This window comes from Eriocheir sinensis, unplaced genomic scaffold, assembly GCF_024679095.1.
Source record: "Eriocheir sinensis breed Jianghai 21 unplaced genomic scaffold, ASM2467909v1 Scaffold1166, whole genome shotgun sequence".
In the NCBI taxonomy this organism is placed as follows: domain Eukaryota; kingdom Metazoa; phylum Arthropoda; class Malacostraca; order Decapoda; family Varunidae; genus Eriocheir; species Eriocheir sinensis.
The window spans coordinates 85,373-108,629 of NW_026110481.1; the positions used below are offsets into that span (position 1 = coordinate 85,373).

At 39.9% G+C, this 23,257-nt stretch overlaps 2 protein-coding genes across 7 annotated transcripts; one reads left to right on the plus strand and one right to left on the minus strand.

Annotated features, from left to right (window-relative positions):
* The first annotated feature begins 582 nt into the window (after positions 1–582).
* LOC126989423 (mitochondrial fission 1 protein-like) lies at positions 583–9,703 on the plus strand. Of its 2 annotated transcripts, XM_050848022.1 has the most exons (6): positions 583–730; positions 4,896–4,987; positions 5,149–5,266; positions 6,630–6,735; positions 7,122–7,206; positions 8,971–9,703. In XM_050848022.1, the coding sequence occupies exons 1-6, from the start codon at positions 680–682 to the stop codon at positions 9,002–9,004; spliced, it is 486 nt and encodes a 161-aa protein (XP_050703979.1). In that variant the 5' UTR covers positions 583–679; the 3' UTR covers positions 9,005–9,703. The 2 variants fall into 2 exon arrangements, with proteins under 2 accessions (XP_050703979.1, XP_050703980.1); XM_050848023.1 differs by lacking the exon at positions 8,971–9,703 and having other exon boundaries at positions 7,122–8,602.
* On the minus strand, positions 9,089–22,974 carry LOC126989422 (FHF complex subunit HOOK interacting protein 2A-like). Of its 5 annotated transcripts, XM_050848017.1 has the most exons (17): positions 22,832–22,878; positions 20,465–20,571; positions 19,799–19,981; positions 19,168–19,314; positions 18,729–18,947; positions 18,377–18,499; positions 17,975–18,217; positions 17,318–17,517; positions 16,813–16,924; positions 15,841–16,018; positions 15,571–15,701; positions 15,007–15,154; positions 13,784–13,856; positions 13,591–13,690; positions 13,024–13,191; positions 12,465–12,712; positions 9,089–11,746 (listed from the first exon to the last, which is right to left on the minus strand). In XM_050848017.1, exons 3-17 carry the CDS (start codon positions 19,925–19,927, stop codon positions 11,635–11,637), a joined length of 2,331 nt encoding a protein of 776 aa, XP_050703974.1. In that variant the 5' UTR covers positions 19,928–19,981; positions 20,465–20,571; positions 22,832–22,878; the 3' UTR covers positions 9,089–11,634. The 5 variants fall into 5 exon arrangements, with proteins under 5 accessions (XP_050703974.1, XP_050703976.1, XP_050703975.1 ...); XM_050848019.1 differs by lacking the exon at positions 20,465–20,571 and having other exon boundaries at positions 22,832–22,974; XM_050848018.1 differs by lacking the exons at positions 20,465–20,571; positions 22,832–22,878 and adding an exon at positions 22,574–22,695.
* Positions 22,975–23,257: the final 283 nt, after the last annotated feature.

Consider the following 23,257-nt stretch of genomic DNA (forward strand, 5'->3'; position numbering starts at 1 on the left):
ATTTATTTGTCTTCTGCAGGACGTGTTTGAGGGGCTGATCGAGGTAATACGTGTCTACCTCACTCAGCAAAGAAATTAAAGAAAAAAGTTGCGTTTTATTCATTGTTGTAATTAAAAGGGAGCTAGGACAGACATATAGACAGATAGATACATATGTGGTGGCGTTCATGGGCGACTCGTTAATATTTAGGTCACAATAACAACAACATTATTACATTCTCGGCCATTACACATATATTCAATGAAGATGGACCACATATAGTTACATGATAGACCAGTGATTGATTGATTGATAGTATATACACGTACCCCTATATACCAGCTTATTAACTACTTTACAATATATACCATCAACCTGGGGTCTTTTCTGTAGGGTAATGCCAGCTAGCTCTGTCTAATATAACAAACTACCACATATAAATTTATTACCAAGTTTCCAAAGTATGGGTGCTAAAATATGCATGAACAATGAGGGTTATGCTATAATATGTTAATTGGGAATCCCTTCTTTATAGGCTACCTTCCCTAATTATACAAATGAATTATTGACTGATTGATTGATAGTTTACTGTTACAGGTATATACAACAAAGGAGAAAGTCGAGCTTCAAATAAGTAATATACGTATAGTCTCCTTGGTTTCATCAGTCCGTCATCGGCGTCTAAGCGACCTAAACAACATGGAGGTGGCAGATCTGCTCAGCGAAACTTGCGCTCCCGAGGACTTACAGGTATTTCCTCGTTACATCTTCTTTGGCATATATATTCCTCATTGTTACCTGGCACATATATTAACCGCGGAGTCCCTGGAATTAGGCCCTTATTCCTTTTTTCGAGCGTTGTTGTAACTGCGAACTCGCCTTCTGTGGGGTGATTCATCGATGTCTGACCTGATGATGCAATTTGCTCACCTTGAATGGTTGCCTTCTGCTGTATGGTATTGTTTTCCCTCTGCTGTATGGTATTGTTTTCCCTCTGCTGTATGGTATTTCTTTCCCTCTGCTGTATGGTATTGTTTTCCCTCTGCTGTATGGTATTGTTTTCCCTCTGCTGTACGGTATTGTTTTCCCTCTGCTGTATGGTATTGTTTTCCCTCTGCTGTATGGTATCGTTTTCCCTCTGCTGTACGGTATTGTTTTCCCTCTGCTGTATGGTATTGTTTTCCCTCTGCTGTATGGTATTGTTTTCCCTCTGCTGTACGGTATTTCTTTCCCTCTGCTGTATGGTATTTCTTTCCCTCTGCTGTACGGTATTGTTTTCCCTCTGCTGTATGGTATTGTTTTCCCTCTGCTGTACGGTATTGTTTTCCCTCTGCTGTATGGTATTGTTTTCCCTCTGCTGTATGGTATTGTTTTCCCTCTGCTGTATGGTATTGTTTTCCCTCTGCTGTATGGTATTGTTTTCCCTCTGCTGTACGGTATTGTTTTCCCTCTGCTGTATGGTATTGTTTTCCCTCTGCTGTACGGTATTGTTTTCCCTCTGCTGTATGGTATTGTTTTCCCTCTGCTGTATGGTATTGTTTTCCCTCTGCTGTATGGTATTGTTTTCCCTCTGCTGTATGGTATTGTTTTCCCTCTACTGTACGGTATTTCTTTCCCTCTGCTGTATGGTATTTCTTTCCCTCTGCTGTATGGTATTTCTTTCCCTCTGCTGTACGGTATTGTTTTCCCTCTGCTGTACGGTATTGTTTTCCCTCTGCTGTACGGTATTGTTTTCCCTCTGCTGTATGGTATTTCTTTCCCTCTGCTGTATGGTATTGTTTTCCCTCTGCTGTATGGTATTTCTTTCCCTCTGCTGTATGGTATTTCTTTCCCTCTGCTGTATGGTATTTCTTTCCCTCTGCTGTATGGTATTGTTTTCCCTCTGCTGTACGGTATTGTTTTCCCTCTGCTGTACGGTATTGTTTTCCTTCTGATGTAGGGTATTGTTTTCCCTATGCTGTAGGGTATTGTTTTCCCTCTGCTGTACGGTATTGTGTTCCCTCTGCTGTCTGGTATTGTTTTCCCTCTGCTGTAGGGTATTGTTTTCCCTCTGCTGTATGGTATTGTTTTCCCTCTGCTGTACGGTATTGTTTTCCCTCTGCTGTACGGTATTGTTTTCCCTCTGCTGTACGGTATTGTTTTCCCTCTGCTGTATGGTATTGTTTTCCCTCTGCTGTATTGTTTTCCCTCTGCTGTCGGTATTGTTTTCCTTCTGCTGTGGTATTGTTTTCCCTCTGCTGTATGGTATTGTTTTCCCTCTGCTGTACGGTATTGTTTTCCTCTGCTGTATGGTATTGTTTTCCCTCTGCTGTACGGTATTGTTTTCCCTCTGCTGTACGGTATTGTTTTCCCTCTGCTGTACGGTATTGTTTTCCCTCTGCTGTATGGTATTTCTTTCCCTCTGCTGTATGGTATTTGTTTCCCTCTGCTGTACGGTATTGTTTTCCCTCTGCTGTACGGTATTGTTTTCCCTCTGCTGTACGGTATTGTTTTCCCTCTGCTGTATGGTATTGTTATCCATCTGCTGTACGGTATTGTCTGTCCACTGCTGTAGGGTATTGTTTTCCCTCTGCTGTACGGTATTGTTTTCCCTCTGCTGTATGGTATTGTTTTCCCTCTGCTGTACGGTATTGTTTTCCCTCTGCTGTATGGTATTGTTTTCCCTCTGCTGTACGGTATTGTTTTCCCTCTGCTGTAGGGTATTGTTTTACCTCTGCTGTACGGTCTTGTTTTACCTCTGCTGTAGGGGATTGTTTTCCCTCTGCTGTATGGTATTGTTTTCCTCTGCTGTATGGTATTGTTTTCCCTCTGCTGTATGGTATTGTTTTCCCTCTGCTGTATGGTATTTTTTTCCTCTGCTGTATGGTATTGTTTTCCCTCTGCTGTACGGTATTATTTTCCCTCTGCTGTACGGTATTGTTTTCCCTCTGCTGTACGGTATTGTTTTCCCTCTGCTGTATGGTATTGTTTTCCCTCTGCTGTATGGTATTGTTTTCCCTCTGCTGTATGGTATTGTTTTCCCTCTGCTGTATGGTATTGTTTTCCCTCTGCTGTACGGTATTGTTTTCCCTCTGCTGTACGGTATTGTTTTCCCTCTGCTGTACGGTATTGTTTTCCCTCTGCTGTATGGTATTGTTTTCCCTCTGCTGTACGGTATTGTTTTCCCTCTGCTGTACGGTATTGTTTTCCCTCTGCTGTATGGTATTGTTTTCCCTCTGCTGTACGGTATTGTTTTCCCTCTGCTGTAAGGTATTGTTTTCCCTCTGCTGTAAGGTATTGTTTTCCCTCTGCTGTATGGTATTGTTTTCTCTCTGCTGTACGGTATTGTTTTCCCTCTGCTGTATGGTATTGTTTTCCCTCTGCTGTATGGTATTATTTTCCCTCTGCTATACATCATTATTTTTCCACCTCAAGCTTCTCTGTGTATGTCATTATTTGCCCTCTGCTGTCCATTATTATTTCCCCACTTAGAGTTTCCCACTACAGTATGTTATTATTTTCCCGCTTCGAGCCTTCTGCTGTACATTATATAAGCTTAATACTGAAGAAAAAGGAGGAATGGAGAGTAAAATGCCGCATATAACTTAGAATGGTAGGGAACTAGGGATCATGGATTAGGGATAGACAAAGGCTGATTTATTTTATTCTTTATTTTTTATAATAGAGTAAGAAGTTTGGTTAAGATTGGTTTCATTAGCACGCTGATATCTCTTCTCCTACTTAATCAATTGCTCTTCTGTTGTCATATATGTATTCTGCTAATACGACTCAGTCATTTGCATTGATAAGCTAACATACAAGCACACAAAAAGACAAGCTTGTATCAAATACCATAGCCACATCATGCTCGAACGATCTATGGTTTTTCAAATTCATTGATTGATAGCTCATTTCAGGTATATTAAAAGACATCTGGCTCTGCAAGTGCATATAAAGGATATCTTAATAATTTAAGGCATGTGAATAATGATTAATAATCGAAATAACATGAAATAGTAAATAATAACTGTTGAATGTGGTGCTAGGCTATTTATTAATATTAGGCTACCCATGCTGTTTACATGCAACACATCAAAATTCCTTATGTATAGAGACTTACAGACTTGGATGTCACTTTATGTACCTGAGTGAGATGAAATATGGGTAGCTGAAAGGCTATGAATCATTCGAGTGTGATCAGACTATATTATTTGATATACAAATTGATCTTTCGTGTGCTTGTATGGTAGATTATTATCGATGCAAATCAGCATGTTGGCAGTTCATATAAAAAGACTTAAGGGTTTTTAGTATACACAAACATTCAAATATATCACTGAAAATATAAAGTTGATTGTCACTCAATCACAAACTAACAATGCGCAGGTGCCACAATTATGTTCGCGAGTGGACAGATGGAATGAAATGGATTATACACAGTATGGAGTGCACTAACATCAGACACTTCAACATGAATCAAATTTTTATGTTCGCTCAACCACTCCATGACCCATTACTTTTGCTGTTACATTCATACTCTTTCAAATACCATGACTTTACTCTTGCCTGTATTTACTTCCAACTTCCTCTTCGTATGTATACCATGTCAGATCCGTCTTCAATCCTCTGCATCATTCTTTTATCCTTTGCCAACAAGACTGTACTGTCTGCAAATAGCCCTGGCACCAAAAACTGTACTACGCTATATATTCTCAGGACATTGCATACGTCCTTCCAGTTAAGCATGTTATATGACTATCATCCATGGAAGCAAAAAACAGCTTCCTACCCTTTTCTAGGTATGTTTCTACTCAGATTTTGAGACTGAGATTATGAATTGCTTGCCTTCAATATTTACTTTTTTTCTCTGAATTGTTGATGCAATCATTGTTAATTGTGTGTAATTCAGTATTATGAAGTAGTGTTGTATTTTCAGATCTTTGAACGTAAATACAATGAAGAAATGTGTCAAGGAAAAGTCTCCAGTAAAACACAGTTTGAGTACGCCTGTTTCCTAGTCCGCAGCAAGTGAGTATATAAACTTAATGTTCATAGTCACAAAATTCTTCCCCCAAACAATCTTCCTTAGGGCCCCAAAAGATAAGAATTGATATTGTCTTATTATTTTGCATTCATGGTAGATGAGCCAAAGACTTAAGGAACATCCAGACCTCCGTTTGTACTTCCAGATACCCAGCAGATATTCAGCGAGGAATTGTGCTTCTCGAGGAGCTCTACAAACGCCCTGACGAGAGTGGGAACCGGGACTTCATCTACTATTTAGCAATAGGAAATGCCAGACTTAAGGTAATTAGATCAGGATATTGATGTTCCCTAAGCACTTAGTGTAATGATGAGTAATGTAATGTTACAGCTGAAGATAGTGAAAAAGGAGAGCATTAATTTATTTAGAGTCAGACTTTTCTCCCAAGTAACCTTTATTCTTCAAAAGATAAGTCTGACCTCTGAACAGAATATTTGTATTTTTGTGTGTGTGTTTGTTATAGTCTGTTCGCTTAAGCTAGATTCCTGGCGCTTAAGCAGGTTAGTAAGCTGGCAGCTGATTGGCTGCTCCGCTCTCCCGCTAACACTCATGTCGGACCACATCTTGCATGCACGAGTGAGACATGTTTCTTTATTATATGCCATAGCTCAACTCATATATGAGCTAGCCAGTTTTGGTTGACACCATCAGACTCAGCAGTGACTGTAGAATCAAGATGTATTTTAAAAACTCGACAAAACAAATAAGAAAATAGTATTACGATGACTTGAACCGTGAAGATGTTAAAAAAATGTTTATAACATGTTTTACTTATACTCACTGTTTTCAACAGTTGTTCATTGACTGCAGAAATATATTATTACATTACGTAGGAAAATTTCTCATGAACACGATAGTGTGATCAGAATGCAGTTAAAGCTCTACATATTGAAAACACAGAGTTATTTATAGCAACATTTCACTCGCCCCAACCATCATGGCGCTTGAGACACCCTGTATGATGATGTTAAAAAAATGAGTGTCGCGCGTCATGATGGTTGGGGCGAGTGACATGTTGCTGTATATCTCTGTGTTTTCAATGCCTGCAGGAAATCTAACAAGTTTAACAGACTATAGTGTTCTTTAGGACAGAACAAGATATAAAAAGATTAATTTTGGTCTTGATACCCCCATCTTGAAAAGTTTGTCAGGACTACTCAGCAATTATGAGCAAAGGTCCAGTTAGGCAAGTTCAAATGTATGCAGAGGTCCAGAACAGTATTGTAGCTGGACCCCAGGCTCCAGGAATTAAATAACTTGAAGGTCCTGGTGATGGATTCTTGCAGGTGTATTTCCTTGACTGACTGCGGGGCCAACGGTCAGTCCAGGAAATACACTTGCAACTCCACTGCCAAGACCATGTTATTTAATTATATTTTTTTTCTACTCCTGCAGCCTGGGGTCCACTTACAATACTCAGAAGGTCTGGATTCGGACCGTGGGCCGCCAGTTGAGTAGGCCTGGTTTAAGTTATTGGAAGGAGGAAATACAGATGAAGGAGGGCAGTTCCAGACTGTACCAGTGAAAGAGATGAAGGAGTAAAGATACTGGTTAACTCTTGCATTAGGATGATGGACAGTATAAATGTTGAAAATGCAGCCTGGTTTATCCTTATCTTTATTACAGGAATATGAAGCTGCTCTGAAGTATGCTCAGGGTTTGCTGCGAGTCGAACCAAGCAACAGACAAGTGCTTCAGCTTGAACAAAATATTAAGAAGAGAATGGAAAAAGGTAGCTAATTTTTTGGTGTAATTTCTTACATGTGTCAATTTGGACATTTTTTCTCCATAATATGTGTAGCTGCCAAGTAAACATATATACAAATGTATGTGAGTGTATGTAATTCTGATTCATATATAATTCACCATGGTCTGACCACACTGAACTTGTGATCCCTAACCACTAGTCTCTCCGAATGAGCTTTGGAGCTCTGGGAACAGTTGGAACCAAGTAATATTTTAGGAGACGTTCTCCCCCACAACCTCCCTCCTTTAACATGGTTCTGCTCTACATGTTTATTGCTTCCTCCTTTACTGAGTTCCCTTGATGTAATTCCAGTTACATCATTAATCATTGTCATTAATGTGTAATACTTCTTTTGTGTATTTTATTTACAGATGCCATTAAGGGAGCAGCCATAGCAGGCGGGGCCATCCTTGGTCTGGGGGCACTGGTGGGCCTGGGTGTGGCACTCGCCAGGAAGTAAATATTTTTACTATTTTCTAGAAACAGTCCAAAGAAATCATAGTCTTACTTAAATTACTTATATGAAGTGTTTTTAAAACAGCTCCGGCAATAATCACTCCATTTCTTTTTATTATGTATGTAAGCATATCATGTACAAAGGAAATGTCCTCCTCACTGTGATATGTATTATTTTACCCACTAGTGTAGGTTTAACCAGTGATACTATTATGGACATGATAAAAAGTACTGCTATGTTTTACTGTTTCCCAATCTTCCTTAAAATGTATGTACCGTATTTTGCGGCGTATAACGCGCACCCTAAACTTTAAGACAACAATTTCTGAAAAAAAATATTCAGTGGTTAAAATGCTCAGAAATATGTACGGTTAAGCAAGACTGATGATGTACAATTTCCTGAAATTCTTGATAACCCGTAAAGGACGGGGGTGTACCGTGAAATCGTTTTTTCCCGTATGGCAACGTTCTGACGCTCTCAAAAATTGGTCACTTTCCATTATCAATTTCACGGCTCTACCTAAGCCAGTTGCTTTAAATTTATAAGCATTCGCTTAATCCATCCTTCCTCTTCAGTCTGCCTCAAACCTGAAGTCTCTACTTCATGTGTTGTTTCTGTGGTGATGTGATGAAGTGCAGTAACTTTTAGGTCAGAGCAAGCTTGTGTTCTCAGTGCTACATAGATTCTGATTGGCAGCCGCCCTCCCCCTCCACACACTCGACCCCGCTACAAACCCCCTTCATTACCCTCATGTTCTCAACTTGATAACCCTGAAGGGTGGTGGGATGCATCCTCAGGGGCCTGAGTATCACTTCCACCATCACCGTAATGAGGTTGATCTACAGGATGGCCACCAAACTGAGGTTGCACAATAACGGTGCTCAGCCTTCCTGATAAGACGAGGGATTGGAATTCAATGCTGTTGATGTCACTGTCTTCACCACTAACACTGCTTTCAAAGCTTGAAAAAGTTACTTTCAGCTCTTTCCCAATTGCGCTCACACTGAGAGCTCTTTTGGGAGCAAGAGGAGTCGAGGTCACTGGCTGTGAACACTCGGGCGTGGATTCAGACACGGAAAATACGAAAAACTCTCCTGCCATTGTTACAGTAATGGAAACAATGAGAATGGCACGGAGAAGTTGTGTAGCAGCCTAGGAGTCACGCTGACCCAAACTTCAAAATTACGGCAGAAAAAGGCAGACCGAAAAAAAAAATTGTACCTTCGGCGTATAATGTGCAGAGGTAACTTTCTGGAATTTTTCAATTGAAAATGGTGCGCGTTATATGCTGCAAAATACGGTAATTGCTGCCCGATGAAGGTACCACCAGCAGTGTGCCAGATATGTGAATCTGTTTATTGTAGCCAACAACCAAATACACTTCATTATGCACTATTCTGAGCATTTATTCATTACTCTTACTTTAAAGATAAGCAAAAAGAAGCATATTAACTCAACATTAATTCTCTGCTATTGGTGCAAAACTAATGTAAATTGAGTCACAATGCCACTTATCAGTAACACTCATTTATCTATATATTGTTAATCAAGAGTGAATAATTGACGAAGTTACTCCTACTGGAAGTACTCATGTAATGAATTTCATACCTTTTGGCCATTAATCACTATCTGGCAGCTGATACTCAGTGGTGATTATTGACTAACATATTTTTATCTCATCCCTGGTAACACAGTGTCAGTGAAATTTGCCACACTGTAGGTTATTGGTTAAAAAGGTCAGTAATGTATATTTTATTTTACAGCGTAGGAGGCAGCTCTAAGGGGAGACAAAAATAGAGAAAAAAAGCCTGCTATTCACTGCTCCCGTAAGGAGGATGGGAGGAGTAAGGAAATGGGGATAAATAAATAAAAGTGTGAGCCATTGGATGGAAAGGTACTTTATGAAGCTGTAGCAGCAACTTAAGATATACAAAACTATAAGTTTTAACATTTGCAAATGAGAACTTCTGGGACACGAGCCTTGAAGCCCCACACCCCCACAACCCATTGTCAATTGTGTCAGATCAATCTGTGTGTCCATATATTGATATGAAGGACGTGCATCAAAAGTGGTGTTGTCTTTTACACCAATCACACCACTAAAACCATATATGAGAAAAAAAAAATCCAAAAACACAACTTTAACACTCACTTAACCATTACACTGAAACCTTCACCAATAATTTAAATTAGAATCAGTCAAACCAAACTTTAAAATTGTAACAAGCAACATCTGCACCTTCAAAGGTATCCCATCAAATAACTGTTAAACACATGGACTACTTATACATTCTCTGAGCTATTTACATGAATACTGCATGACTCTCTAATTCAAAACAGTAAACCTATCACATGGCACAGCTTTGTTATGCATACAGGGCATGTATACACTTCATGTTATTATTTTGATTATTATTTCTACAATGTACAGAAATGGAACACAGCAATGGTATTTGTAATATAATGGTGAGGTAATTTAGATTGAGTTTCATGAAATCTTTGTTTCACTTATTGTTACATGCATTGGATGTTTTGTTGTTCATGATTCCATTGCTATCTGATAAAGATGGAGCTTTAATAATATATAATCTGCAGACTAAAGTAGAGGCATGTGGGTGAGAATCCAAATGCCTCTTGGACACTGAATACTGAGAGGCTCACATCTGTATGCACCATGTCACACACTACCTTTTATCTTGGTATGTCTTAAGTCACTAAACTAATCAGGTGGGTTGCATTCTTTTTAAAAACTCAAAAATGAGTGTGAGACTTTGAATTCAGATGTGAATTTGAGACACTAGCACATGGTTCTCAAACTGGGATATGCATACCCCAAGGGGTGCACGACAGTGTGTGTACATGATGTGTGACTCAGAACACCTGTTTGATGTAGTTTACTGGACAGAGGCACAACAGAAGTTAAATTTTAGCTCAGAGTTTCTCAGCTGGTCTCTCTTGAACTACATATGATAGAGTAAAGTTAATGTACCATTTACTTCCGTTTTGCTCATTTTAAATTCATAGTTGGGTTAGGAGTGCTTGACCAGCACCGAATGCTACATCAGCCAACAGTTTGAGAACCAGTGTGCCAGCATGTCCCCAGCCCTCAGACACTGGATGGACTGCATCTCCCACTATTTAATGTGGACACAGGAATGTGACCTTAAAGAAACTTGACAGACTATGGCAGAGATTGTTTAACATACATTCATTTGAAAAGGTCAGCAGAACTTTTTTTTTCTTTACTTGAAAGACTTACAGAATAAAATTTTGAATGCCCCCAAAACAAAATAGGAAGGGAAAAAGAGACAAAGAAGTACATTCAAAAAGTTTTAAATTAAAATCTGTACTGTAAAAATTATGAGTTCCCATGTCTCGAGTACAACATAGAATCACAGAATCATATTGCTGAATAATGATACATAAGCATTTAGAAATAGGTAATTTGAATAAATGTAACCTTACAAAAAAGGTGACATAATAAAACCAGCTCTTAGTTCATTGCAAGTGCCACCAAGCCTAAACCTTTAGGTGCCTTGATGAGCGATGTCTTCCTAAGCTGTGAGAAGTGTGCCCTACACCTCCAACCTCAAAACTAATTCATGAACAACCTTTATTTCTTTGTGCAATACTGAAGTAATGGAAGAACATAAAGTAATGCCACTAGATGTTCATAATAATTCAGATCTTGACTGTAACAACTGTATATGTCAGTGGTCCTAAACTAGAATAATATTGGCGATCGCAGAAGTTATCTGGAAACTAAATTGGTGCCAGATTCAACTCTTTAAATTGATATGTTGTCTATAGTTGTGAATGACTAATTAAATTGATTACATTGAATCAATTTACCTTTAATTGATGTTCTGTGGTGTAATCTTTCAACTTTGTCTTATATTCTCTCTATATTAAAGTAATATATAAATTCCTTCCTTCTACTTTAATCAAAGTGTGTGAATCATACTAGAGTATCATCAACCCCATCCCATCTGTGCATCATGAAGCTGGAGGTCATGTTGGAGAAGGGAGGGTGCAAGGTGGATGGTCTGTAGTCACTCAGCTTGGGGATTGTTTACTGGCTGAACCCAAAGAAGCTGATGGGATAACAACTTAACAATCAACAATACATATAATATCAAACCAAAATTATGACAATATATAAATCATGTGCTTCATATACTCATGTAAATGTCAATTTTTTACATTTGTTTGAATCTCAAGTTTAGAACTTACAGTCATATATAAACACTTTATTGGGTGTTGAATTTATTCTTAAGTTGAACATAGCACAGCCTTGGGGAGGGTTGACCTTTACATGAGTATATACAGTAGTCAATGAACGACTTCGGTGAATGAACATAAATGGATTATTGACAATGCACATAAGTTAACATTTCAGCACATACTAGTATGCTGGACTGAAAGGCTCACCATCTGCTGCACTCTATACTGTACTTTGCATATGCAATTGATGCCAACTCTTTGGAGAACTCTTCAATAACAATTAAGGCCTCAAATTTGCGGTCATCCATGTCTCTTCTGAAAGGAAGTGGGTGAAAATGATTTTTGTGTCATCTACCATGGAAAGGGGATTGATCTGACCCTACCTGTACTTTTTTATACTTCTGCAGTATTATGAGGGCTATTGTAGGAGTACAATGGCAAAAATAATGAGGAGACAGAGGAAGAGAAGATAGGAGACAGAAACAGAAGAGAAAGGATTGATAGATAAGGAAGAGGTTAGAAAACAGCACTAAAAAAATCTATTCATTGTTTAAATTAGAGAGCATCATTATTTCAATATGCAGAAAACTAAGGCTTCCTGGGATCACAAAAGTAGTATTTACCAGCTTCTAGGGATCAATGTTAATGAGAATTTTAATTAAGTAATGAAAGTTACTTTAAATTTGATCAGTTTCAGTCTCAATCCTTTCTCATAGTTCCACCAAGTCTGTCAAGAAATATGCACACCAAAAGACAATAGATCCATTCCTTTATATTTATTAAGCTATTCATTATGACAGCATGAAGCAGGCAAATACATCACTAAGTTTTCAGTACTTATCAATCAATTATAACATGTTGGTGAAAAAGTGTAATTGATTGCATTCTTCATCCCCAGTGGGTGAAACTATATTGAAAACATGTCATAAGATGCTAAAGGAATAGTGTGCTGGCATGCATTACAGCAGTCATGACCAAGCATTGTCTTGAAAGAAATGCTGGAATGGGACACAGCCACCATGCTCATACTTACTCAAAGTCAAACTCTTCCATGGAGCCAAGGAGCTGGTACCTGGTGACCTTCAGGTGGTCCACGTAGTCCTCTCGCTCCACGATAGGCTGGTGGATACGGGTCACCACAGAGGCCAGAACAGAGAAGGGTGTCCGCACCCCACTGACCAGGGTGAGTGTCGGGTTTAGCAGGTACTCGTGAAGGTGGGGGTGAGGCAGCAGGGCCAAGGTAGCCACCAGGGAAGTTATTTGCAGGTTGATGTCATAGTCCTGAAAAGAAAATTTACTTCACCATTAAACCTTGGCATGGTGGGTATTAAGTTTCTTCCATGAATGAAGTTACCATCACAAATCAACCTCATTTTGTGTTGTCATCAGATACCAACCTCATTTTGTATATCAAGTATGAGTGGTTAAAATATATATATATATCAAAAGCAAGAGGATCACAGGAACCATGGGGAATGTATCTATTCATGAAAAACAAAGGAAGTTGCTGCAGCCCAATAGAAAAGAGGTACTCAAAGAAAGATTTGTCTAATACAAAAATATTAGGAACTCCCACGTAAGTGTGTAACTACCTGGTCTGGCAGATGGTCCAGGAAGTCCATGAGCATGCCCAGGAAGGGTCCTTCGCAGTAAGTATTGTTTTCTGCCTCTGGGCGGGACTCTCGGGATGTTGTTGAGGAAGAGTCTGAAGGACACTCAGGGGTGACTGCTTCACGCGGCCACCCAAATGATGCACATGACTGAAAAAAAGTGTGGCAGAGAGTTGTAAGAATTGTGGAGCATAAAGACAAATATCTCTTATGACTTGTTCTTTTGGGCAATTTTTACACTACTTGTGATTAAGACCATTCTAGCTCTCTAAGGTGGCTATAGGAAATGGGATGACATGATGTTTATGATAATGATGATATTGGTTTGCCTGTGTCCACATAAGAATATGATTCAGTGTTGACTTTTCAATCTTCGACCTTTAATTATTTATATCAATTATTCTTCAAAATGGCACCTAGAACATGTTAACAGAAGGCAACTAGTACAACAACAAAAAAAGTGCATTATGCTTTAGAAGGGAACTGCAGCAGCTGAGTGATCCACAACGTGCTCTCATCACTGCCTGGACCCTGGACAATGCTACCCACCCGACACACATCTCTGTATTGCTTCTGTGCATCCGCCATGTAGCTTTCAAAGTCATCCTTGGTGGTGGATCTCAGCTCCTCCGGTACCAGTGTCAAGAACCTGTGCCAGACAACAGAACATTGAATGGTCATCATATTCTAGGCTCCAATAACTTTTCACTAAAATGATTCAATATGCCAAAGAAATACTAACCTCTTGACAATTTTATTAATGTTAGCTGGTGCAAGTGTCCTACTGATGGGCAAGGAGTCAGGAGATCTTTCGCCTGTATTGAGAGAATAAAATTAGCTCAGTCAAGACAAAGGCTGGATGACCAAAGAGCAGTGTGAGGGCATTTAAAGCATACACATCACTGAGGCAAATGAACCTGTACAGTATTTAATGCTGGTAAAGAGAAGGGTCTCATCAGATTGCATTTTTTTATATTTTTTATTTGCCTTATATATTCTACATAAAAATACAGATTTGTTGGTGTATAAGTTAATTTCATGTGATGGGAAGTGCGGCTTCATTGCGATTCTTATTCGCATGTCTTGGAGCTCACACGAGGGAGTTGGATATGAATCTATATGAATATCTCTTTACATAACAAACACAGATGTATACATATAAGCAGAGGTGGGCACTTGATAATTTTTTGTTAGTCCGCAATTCGCAATTCCGCTAACTTTGTTGGGCATTCTGCTAATCGCTAATCTGCAAATTTTCCACCTTCGCCAGTACACTATTGCAAATCCACTGATGCTAACGCTAATAACTTTTTTAGTCCACTTATGAAGTCTGCAACAGTCCGCTAACCATTTTTTAGTCTGCTAACCCTTTATTGGTAGTTAAAAACATAATTTCCAATAAAATTACCTTACAAAATAAATCAAATACAAATACTGCAAGGAATACGTCTTTCAGAGTTGCCTCCCAAGTTTTTGTTAGTCCGCTATTAGCGGATCAGCGATTAGAGGACTTAAATTGCTTCAAGTTTGAGTTTGCTCAAGTTGCAAAGCTGAATGACAAAAACTTATGTCTCCAGTTATTAGTTCTCATTTCTGATTATTTTGAAGTCTCATATCCATTTCCAGATGATTTACTGATTTTCTTTTCAAAAGATAAAAATGCATTTACAAATATAGGAGTGGAACAACCACAAAATATGCTTGAAATCTTACAGAAGCATTAGACCAAGATTTGCTTCAAAACAATGAACTGGTATATTTTTATGTAAAATATTGCATTCATTTGTTGACAACACCTGAAGTAATGAATTATAGGCAAAAACAAATGATTGCAGAATAATTGTTTAAAAGTGCAAATGCAAAAGTACCTACTAAATACTTCCGTAAGAGGTAAGTACTTGTACACACTAAACACTGCATGGAATGGTTAAGACAAGCAATCAGAGGGCAACGGGCCCCTCTCACCTTCCCTGTGCTTGTACCGCTCATCCTCCTCATCTGACCATGAGCTCTGCTGGTGTTCAGCAGCGGAGGAGTCATGGTAGCCCCGGGTGCTCACATAATTCAAGACCAAGGATTGGACGGCCAAGCTACCCGGCTTCTCCAGCATCACCTTCAAAGCAAAGTACAAGTGTTGTGCTTTGTATGTGTATTATCATGACATTCTCAATTTTACTATGAAGTAGACCAGCCAAGGTTGGCCAAGTTAAATAAATTTTATTTAAATCAATTATTTAAATTGATTGATTTAAAAAATTGATATAGATCACTATATTTCAATTATGATTCATATAACTTCACTAATTTGATATTAAACACAAATTACAGCACACATTTGGCTGTCTAGTTCTTGTTCTCCCTTCCTGGATGTAATACTTGGTGAAGAGATTTGTCCTTCGTGCCAAAGAGGGAAGTAAATTTACATAAAAATACTCCTGACTTGCACCTCACCTTTAATAAATAAAAAAAAGAGGAGTATGCACAACACAAGCTTGTTTTGTACACAACAGGTGGTGTGGGTACACTCACCTGAAGCAGTCTGAGTGCCTGTATTTGGAGGTGGTGTGGCGGTGCCCGGCACTGCTCCAGGAGGTGGTGCCTGATGCTCCTTCCCGTCCCTTCCAACTCTTCTGTATCTTCTGTCAGCCACCCAATGATTGCTGAAAAGACTTACACTTATCTCAGTGAACAACTATGATGCAAATACTCATACAACTAAAATCCAAGGAAATAGTCAACACAGATTGACATTAAAAAAAAAAAAAAAAAAAAAAAAAAAAAAAAAAAACTCAGACCCACCATTAACCAACATTGGAGAAGACACAGAGGTGACAATCTTTGCCATCAGTGCCAGGTACAGGGAGCGAGTGTCTTCATCCAGGCTGGTCAAGCTGCTCCTCAATGGCCCGTCCAAGAATGCCTCCTGCACGGCAGTGCAGATGCTGGACCCGAGGGACCCGTCACTCACACCCACCACCTCATCAAAGGAGGTAACAGCACAAAATTAAAAAAATAAATGCCAACACACTTTTAACATATCAAACTGAATGCTTATTGTTTCCAGAAAATAATTCATTTTTGACAGAGTTAGTTTAGCTGAGATGGTTTGGACATGTGATGAGAATGGGGGAGAATGAATTTGTGAAGAGAGTGTATAAGGGAAGGATTGAGGGAGGGGGTGTCAGGGGAAGACCACTTATGAAGAGGATTGATAGGGTGAGGAAGTATTGGAGCGAGAGAGTTGGAAGCAGCAGGATTGAGTGTGCTGAGAGGGAGTGCCAGAACAGGGAGAGATGGAGATACTTCTGCTAGGAGGGAAGTTCCCGTGAGGGAGCTGGGCGTCGGAGATACAGATATAAATAGATAGCTTCGAGAATATTTTTTATTCTACATTTCTCTATTTCTTATATGTTGGAAACTATCTCTTATTGCATCTTATCTTACACATTTGTTAATTAATTTTAAACACCGAGATTTTCTGTCTTAGCCCTTTGATGAATCAATAATGTAGCTGCAAGATCATGCATGGGTGCAAGAAATCAGATATGGATACTGGAAAATCATGTCTAAAAAATCTCTGAATCAGCAACAGAAAGTCCCTGGGTTGTTATCGTCACAAAAAAGGTCTTATGTAAAACACTAAACAAAATTATACTATATTCTGTCATTCTTCAACCATTCAACAGTAATACACTGAAAAATTACAAACATTGTGTGCATCAATGCAAGGTTAGTATTGGTCCAGAATGAAGACAAAAATATTGGCTTCACCTTATCACAGAAGTCAAGCCAACGTAAGAAAATGACGAGTTCTTTCCTCCCAGGAAAGTCGCTCATATCCTCTCCTTCCTCCTCACTGTCACTGTTCTCCCCAACTTCATTCCTGTGATGAAAAAATACCTTAGTCTGCAATTGTTTGACCTCCTTTAAATATAAATAAACATTAATTACGGTAGTCAATTGGAACCCATCTCACTTAGCTGTTCATTATCCCTTTTAGGCAAGCTACAGTACCTGGGAAAAACTGAGGAAGGTAAACTGTGGTAATCCAGATGTCACACTTGCCCTCTGTTTCAAAGTAATGGATTCCCACCCACCAATAAGACAGATATGAGAAATGAGGTCACACACAGCTTAGAGTATGTCCTCAACTTTACCATATCTTAATAAAAGTTGTAGGTGTACTTTCAGCAAAAAGACAACAAATAAATGAAAAAAAAAAGTAGAAAAAAAGGGTCAAAACTTTAGGGAACCACAAAACCACTTGGTCACTCACTTGGTTGGGTTTTGCACAGATACATCTTCTATGAGGGCAGGTTCTGTGTCTTCAGGAATGGCATCTGAGGAGGTGATGAGTCTGGTGGCAAGATAGTGGGGCAGGAGTGTGTGGCGGGCGATGGTGGTGCTGCTCCACACCTCCCGTACACTGGCCAGACTCACCATACACTCATGGGCTGCCCCTGAAATGCTGCTGTCCTGTAAACAGCACACAGCATTACTGCACTGCGCCTTCGTCAGTCCTACACTCATGTCACCATGCAAAGTGTTACACTGCTTTATTGATCTCTAAATTACTATCCAAGCTGCTGATGAAATAATACAATGTACCCCAGAAACCATATGAAGACAGTATAGAGTAAATGTGTATCCATACATAATATGGAAGGAAAAGACACATCATAGCTACTAAGTTGAGACTTTAGGAGGATTCTTCACTTCCTATCTGCTGCTCATAAACTTCTCCCACAACTTGACAAATAACAGATGTCTGACTTTTCTTAACTGTAACTAGTCTCTCTTCTTTATTCATCCACTAAAGTTTTCTCATTTTACTTTTTTCTTTCAACAGTTTTCCTGAAAATATAGAGTACTGATAATACATCTTAAGGTTTTGAATTTATATGTACCAGAGTTTGTTATGATTTAAACTCACTGCACTGTGGCACAGGTTGAGAAGAGCATCAATGAGTGGAAACTTTGGTTGTGATTTGTGTACTCCTGCCTCCATGGAGGTTGTGGTAGTGGTAGTGGTGCTGTTGGCAGAGGCAGGGACAGTGGTGGTGGTGGTGGTGGTGGAGGAGGTGGTGGTGGTTGTTGCTCCCTCGTGTGTTGGGGTTGAGGGAAGACTGTCTTCAGGAGGATTGCTGCTTAACTGTCCACTAGTCATTGCTGATGGCTAGAAAGGATTAAATGAGACAAACTTCATCCAAAACTAATAATTGACAAAAGAGTAGATGGTTATAATGTGATAGAGAAAATATAGTGCTTGAGCATGTGAAGTAAACTTATTGAAGGGCAGAGAGGAGTATAAAGACGACTCTTGCCACTTTCTTACCTGTATGTACAGTAAGATAATGCTGTTGTCCTGACGAATTTTTTCACAAAGTGTGGTTAAGAACTCCATCTCTTCTGCTTCATATGGTGAGGCTCTCATCTCACAGCTGGCCTGAACCATTGCCTGGGGAAATATTTAAGTTCAATTTGAATTTGTGTGATATCCCTGGGTGAGGTGTAAGTTTTGACTGGTATATGAAGAAACTCAAGAGCAGTCACTATTTATCAATTTGTACATCAAGTGACATTTATCAAATCCATGGGGACATATTAACAAAATAGCAGATCACACTCTGTGTCCGATGAAGCACGACCAACATAGCACAGTGTCGTATTTCTGTGCGACGGCTTACCTGTAGAGGCTTGTGTATTGGTGTGTGGTGGAGGTGGGAGTGGTGGAGGTGGTTGAGCACGCCCACCAGGAAGATGTAGGCGTGTTGTCGTATCCCTAATGGACAGTCTGCCTGGGCATGGGAAGCTAACATGGCCAGCACCTTCTCCTGGACCAGATATTCCATGCAGGGGCTGAGGGGACCCCCAAAGCCTTCCTCTCGCTCCTCTGCCACAAGTGCCTAAAAGTACAGGTTAGCGTATTGTAACAAATGAAAATGAATGAGACATTGCCTCATATGTAAATTATTGTCAATTTATGTAGACATGCATAACCTTGACTAAACATGGGGAGACCACTTTGAAAGGCCTATGGGATGAACATAATTCTTATATCTCTCCTATAACAAGACTGACATGATGCATCTATTGATAGTGCATGTGCATATAAAGTCATAGTACCTTCAGCATTTGATGCAAGTGTCGGGGGACATGAGTTTCCTCAATAGCTGGCTTCGGGCCCTCTGCATGCCGGCACCGCTGACACACAATGGACAACTGTGTCCAGTGGTAGCGGAGATCCTCCACTCGGGGACATGGTGGTGCCACCTGCCACACAGAGGATTCAACTATGGATGACTGGGATCATCTGCTGATCTAGGATTCATTACTCATCTTCTTGATGTCCTGATATGCATCCAACTTTATTGCATCTAGTTATTCACCAATTTAATGTAACAAAAGAACTGTGCAGTCCAATTCAAAGAAAGTTTGCTGTGAATCATATTCTCAAATAACATAAGATTTACTTTAACAGTTTCAAGATTTAAGTTCAAGAAAATGAGGACTTTGATGTGACTAGTCATTAGGTCATGATGTGGCTAGTCATTTGGTGCCAGTTCTAAAATTCCTTCTAAATTCTTGGTTCCTCTTTCATATAAACAAATGATTTGGATAATTTTTACTCACAATTTACTCATTTCTGTCTTTCCCCACAAGTATAAGGGTGTTTAAATGATCACACAGGGAGGCCAGACATTATAACATCAATGAATACTATGCAGCCATCTCATGATAGATGCCACCAACGCACCACATCAGCAGCTGCCTGGAGTGCGTCTGAGAGGTGGGAGAACATGGCAGGGTTGTGCTTGGCTGGGCGGCGGCTGACGTGACAAAGCGTCTCACTCAGCACAAAGCCAAAGATCTCGGTGCAGGACATGGGGTGAGCAGCCAGCCAGGCTCCCTGTCCTTAGTCTCCAACCAGTGCCATGCCCTGTGGATGGTAATGAAGCCCCTCAGACAAACAACACTGACTAACTAAACTTTATGGTGACTCACATGTCACAGGAATAATAAAGAATGAATTACTACAGCCACCTTAATACAAGTGCCTGCTGATGATAATGACTAATTTTATTCTAATTATATTAAGTGACAGCCACCGCTGCACCTGAAAAATATTAATGTTCGGAGCAGTTGTGACATTATTATTATTATTATTATTATTATTATTATTATTATTATTATTATTATTTTTTTTTTTTTAATTATTTTTATCATTATTATTATTACCATTATTATTATTATTATTATTATTATTATTATTATTATCATAACTAGCTTTTTTCTTAATAATGTATTGTGAGTAATTTAAATATATCAATTGTGAGATGCTACATTCTAGTATACCACTTCTGACAAAACAGCATTCCTCCAGGTCCCCACAAACAAAACATGGAGTAGTTGTGGCACTCACATTTTTATAGTAACTGTGTGCCAAACTATGGAACTTAGGATGTCTATACCGTCTCAACATCGAATCATTATTGGAATATGTGTCTTCAGTCTGGAATGTGAAAAACTCTGGAGAAAAGAATGGACAACATAGAATTAATCAAAATGGCAGAGGAGAAGTGAGAACAGTGAGCCTCCATGATTACAATAGTCAGACTCAGCTATGAAGTCCAGTTGGGCAGGGCCTGCTTGTGGAGTTCCCTGGTTCTGCCAAATCTTATTTAATGTATACAGAATATATGATATACAATTTCACATGGTATGTAGCTGACATATGAGAGAAAATGATGTATTGGGGGTGGGGTGGCAGCGCTGTGAAAAGGTTCGGGCCCTACCCAAATGGGCTTCTTATTTGTGTCGGAGTATAACTATGGTAAAGGTGATGGTATTAGATCTGGAATAATGAGTGTTTGTCTGACTTTCATGCCTTTGTATTACTGCATCATCAGTGCATGAAACAGATCAATGGATTTTAGGGATTCTCCCTGCCAAAATTATATACACTAAATTTATACTTATCACATGGAAGACTTATGATGGCAGATCTCATTAAGTACCATGTTGGAAAATGTTCACAGGATGTTGCTCTGTTAAGCTGGAAGGGAAGATTCTGCAAGGCAGATTTAAATAAAGACCAGATACTTCTGATGTTTCTATCCTAACCAGAGAATTGCGCTCTACCACAAATGAGGACATACAAGGAAATCTGCTTGAAGCAGCATGAGTAACCAATTAGAGTATCTCAAAAATACTTTACAAAATCATCATAGTGCTGTTCTTAATAGTATATCAGTGATTAGTCATTCTATTTTGTACTCTTTACCTTGGCTTGGGAAAGCAAGTGATCAGTCATGGTTTGAATTATTCTGCTATAAAATAAAGAAGTATAGTTACCGTATACTTGGATTGGTGCACTGGCAACTGTGGGCTGCTCTCCCCTCTAAGGTGAGCAGCCAGTCAGTTGATATATGCAATTCAGGAACTAATTTCATGATGTTATATGCCAAAATTCCTTAAAACACATCACATCTTAGTGCCGTCTATCTTTAAATTGACGTTTATTATTTCCTCTATAATAATGGAGGTAGGCTGATACTAGATACGAGTTAGGTTACTATTCTGGTGGGATGAGGTTCCTATCCCTTTGATAGTCTTGGTTTGTTTATATCTAATGTGATATAAATCTAATATTATGCACCTGAAAGGTGCCCTGTGCCTTATCATCCAGATCCAGATCCAATTACCTGAATCACTGTTCTATTACATGAGTGCCACTGCTGCCTATCTAGATGGGCATCCCCTAGGCTTTGCAGCCAGTGCCAAAGTGCCAAGAGTACCCATCATACCTTAATGCTGTTACTGTACGAGATGAATGTGGTGATTAATTTTCAGAACAAATGAGATGACTGTTGTGATACTAGAACAATTACATAAACTAAGCCATGGCAAGCAGCGAGGAAGATGTGTGGTGGGGTTTTGCTGTGCTTGTGTCAGGGGTGTTAGAAGTCCCTGTCATACCTAAATGCTGCTAATGCACAAGATGACTGGTGACTTCAGAACAAATACATGAACTACACTATGGCAAGCAGCAAGGAAGGTGTGTGGTGGGGTTTTGCAGTGCCTATATGTCAAGAGCCTTAGCAGTACCTGTCATACTTAAATGCTGCTACTGTACGACATGAATGTGATGATTTCAGAACATATATATGAGCTACGCAATGGCAGGCTGCAGGGAAGGTGTGTGCTGGGGAGTCTTCTTCTTCTGGAGTGTTTTAGGGGGATAATTATGCAGAGAGGGTTAATTGTGTCAAAAACCGTAAAGTACCCCGTCATACCTAAAAGCTGCTACTGTACAAGATGGCTGTGGTGATTTCATAACAACTACAAGAACTACGCAATGGCAGGCAGCAGGGCAGGTGTGTGGAAGGGGGTGGAGGGGGTTAATTGCCTGACAGGTGGCGGTGGTGGACAGGTATTTCAGAACAAGACACCTCGCCTGGAAACAATGAAGGACACCTGTCATGCACGTGTCCATCCCCTAGTTAACCTTGCCGGTGAGCTGCTTACGTGCCTCGGGGTCAGGGTCAGGGCTGGGCACACGGGTGGGGGCGGGACAACAGGTGAGGCAGCCAAACACTTGTCACACACACACACACACACGCACACACACACACTCTCGGCGTTTCGTCTGCTACGTGGTGACGCTCGACTACCACACCGAAGGCCACTTGGCAGACCAGGAGCATGTATAGAAGAATTAGGACTATTTTTATCTATTATCATCGAGTAGAACGTATATGGGATCTGTGGAGGAGTTATAACTGTTTACCTAGAGTGTACCGATCGACTTGCGTCCGTGCACCGTGTAGGCGGCGGACACCTTGGACAGCTTTTCCTTGATGCCACGGGACGGTGCGTTTACTAGGTCAAGGCTTCCCTCCTGCCTATGCTCGATCCTGCTCCTGCCCATGCATACAGTGTGGTAAACTAACGACGTAATTTTAATTTTGCTGAATATTTGTACTGGCTGGACTATCTCAAATACCACTTTCCTACTAGCCTCTCTCCCCCCTTCCCTCCCAGTCAACAGAGGAAGTCCCCGGGGGTAGGTGTAGCGTGGCAGGTGGGCACACCCCACCAGCAGGGACGTGCCCAAAGGGGATCTCGAGGGTCAAAGAAAAGTAAGCCAATGTGAGAGAAATTAAGGAGTCGGTGTGAAGTAATAATTTGGCAAAGGCAATATATACGTATGGGC

Excerpts from the sequence above, each read along its gene's own strand:
- LOC126989423 (XM_050848022.1), top strand. The coding sequence starts at position 680 with ATGGAGGTGGCAGATCTGCTCAGCGAAACTTGCGCTCCCGAGGACTTA. Across the intron at positions 6,736-7,121 it reads TAAGAAGAGAATGGAAAAAG|ATGCCATTAAGGGAGCAGCC; the intron begins GTAGCTAATTTT and ends TTTTATTTACAG. Across the intron at positions 7,207-8,970 it reads GGTGTGGCACTCGCCAGGAA|CGTAGGAGGCAGCTCTAAGG; the intron begins GTAAATATTTTT and ends TTTATTTTACAG.
- LOC126989422 (XM_050848019.1), bottom strand. The coding sequence starts at position 19,927 with ATGTCCTGCACCGAGATCTTTGGCTTTGTGCTGAGTGAGACGCTTTGT. Across the intron at positions 18,948-19,167 it reads ACTTGCATCAAATGCTGAAG|GCACTTGTGGCAGAGGAGCG; the intron begins GTACTATGACTT and ends CTGTACTTTTAG. Across the intron at positions 18,500-18,728 it reads CAATACACAAGCCTCTACAG|GCAATGGTTCAGGCCAGCTG; the intron begins GTAAGCCGTCGC and ends ATATTTCCCCAG.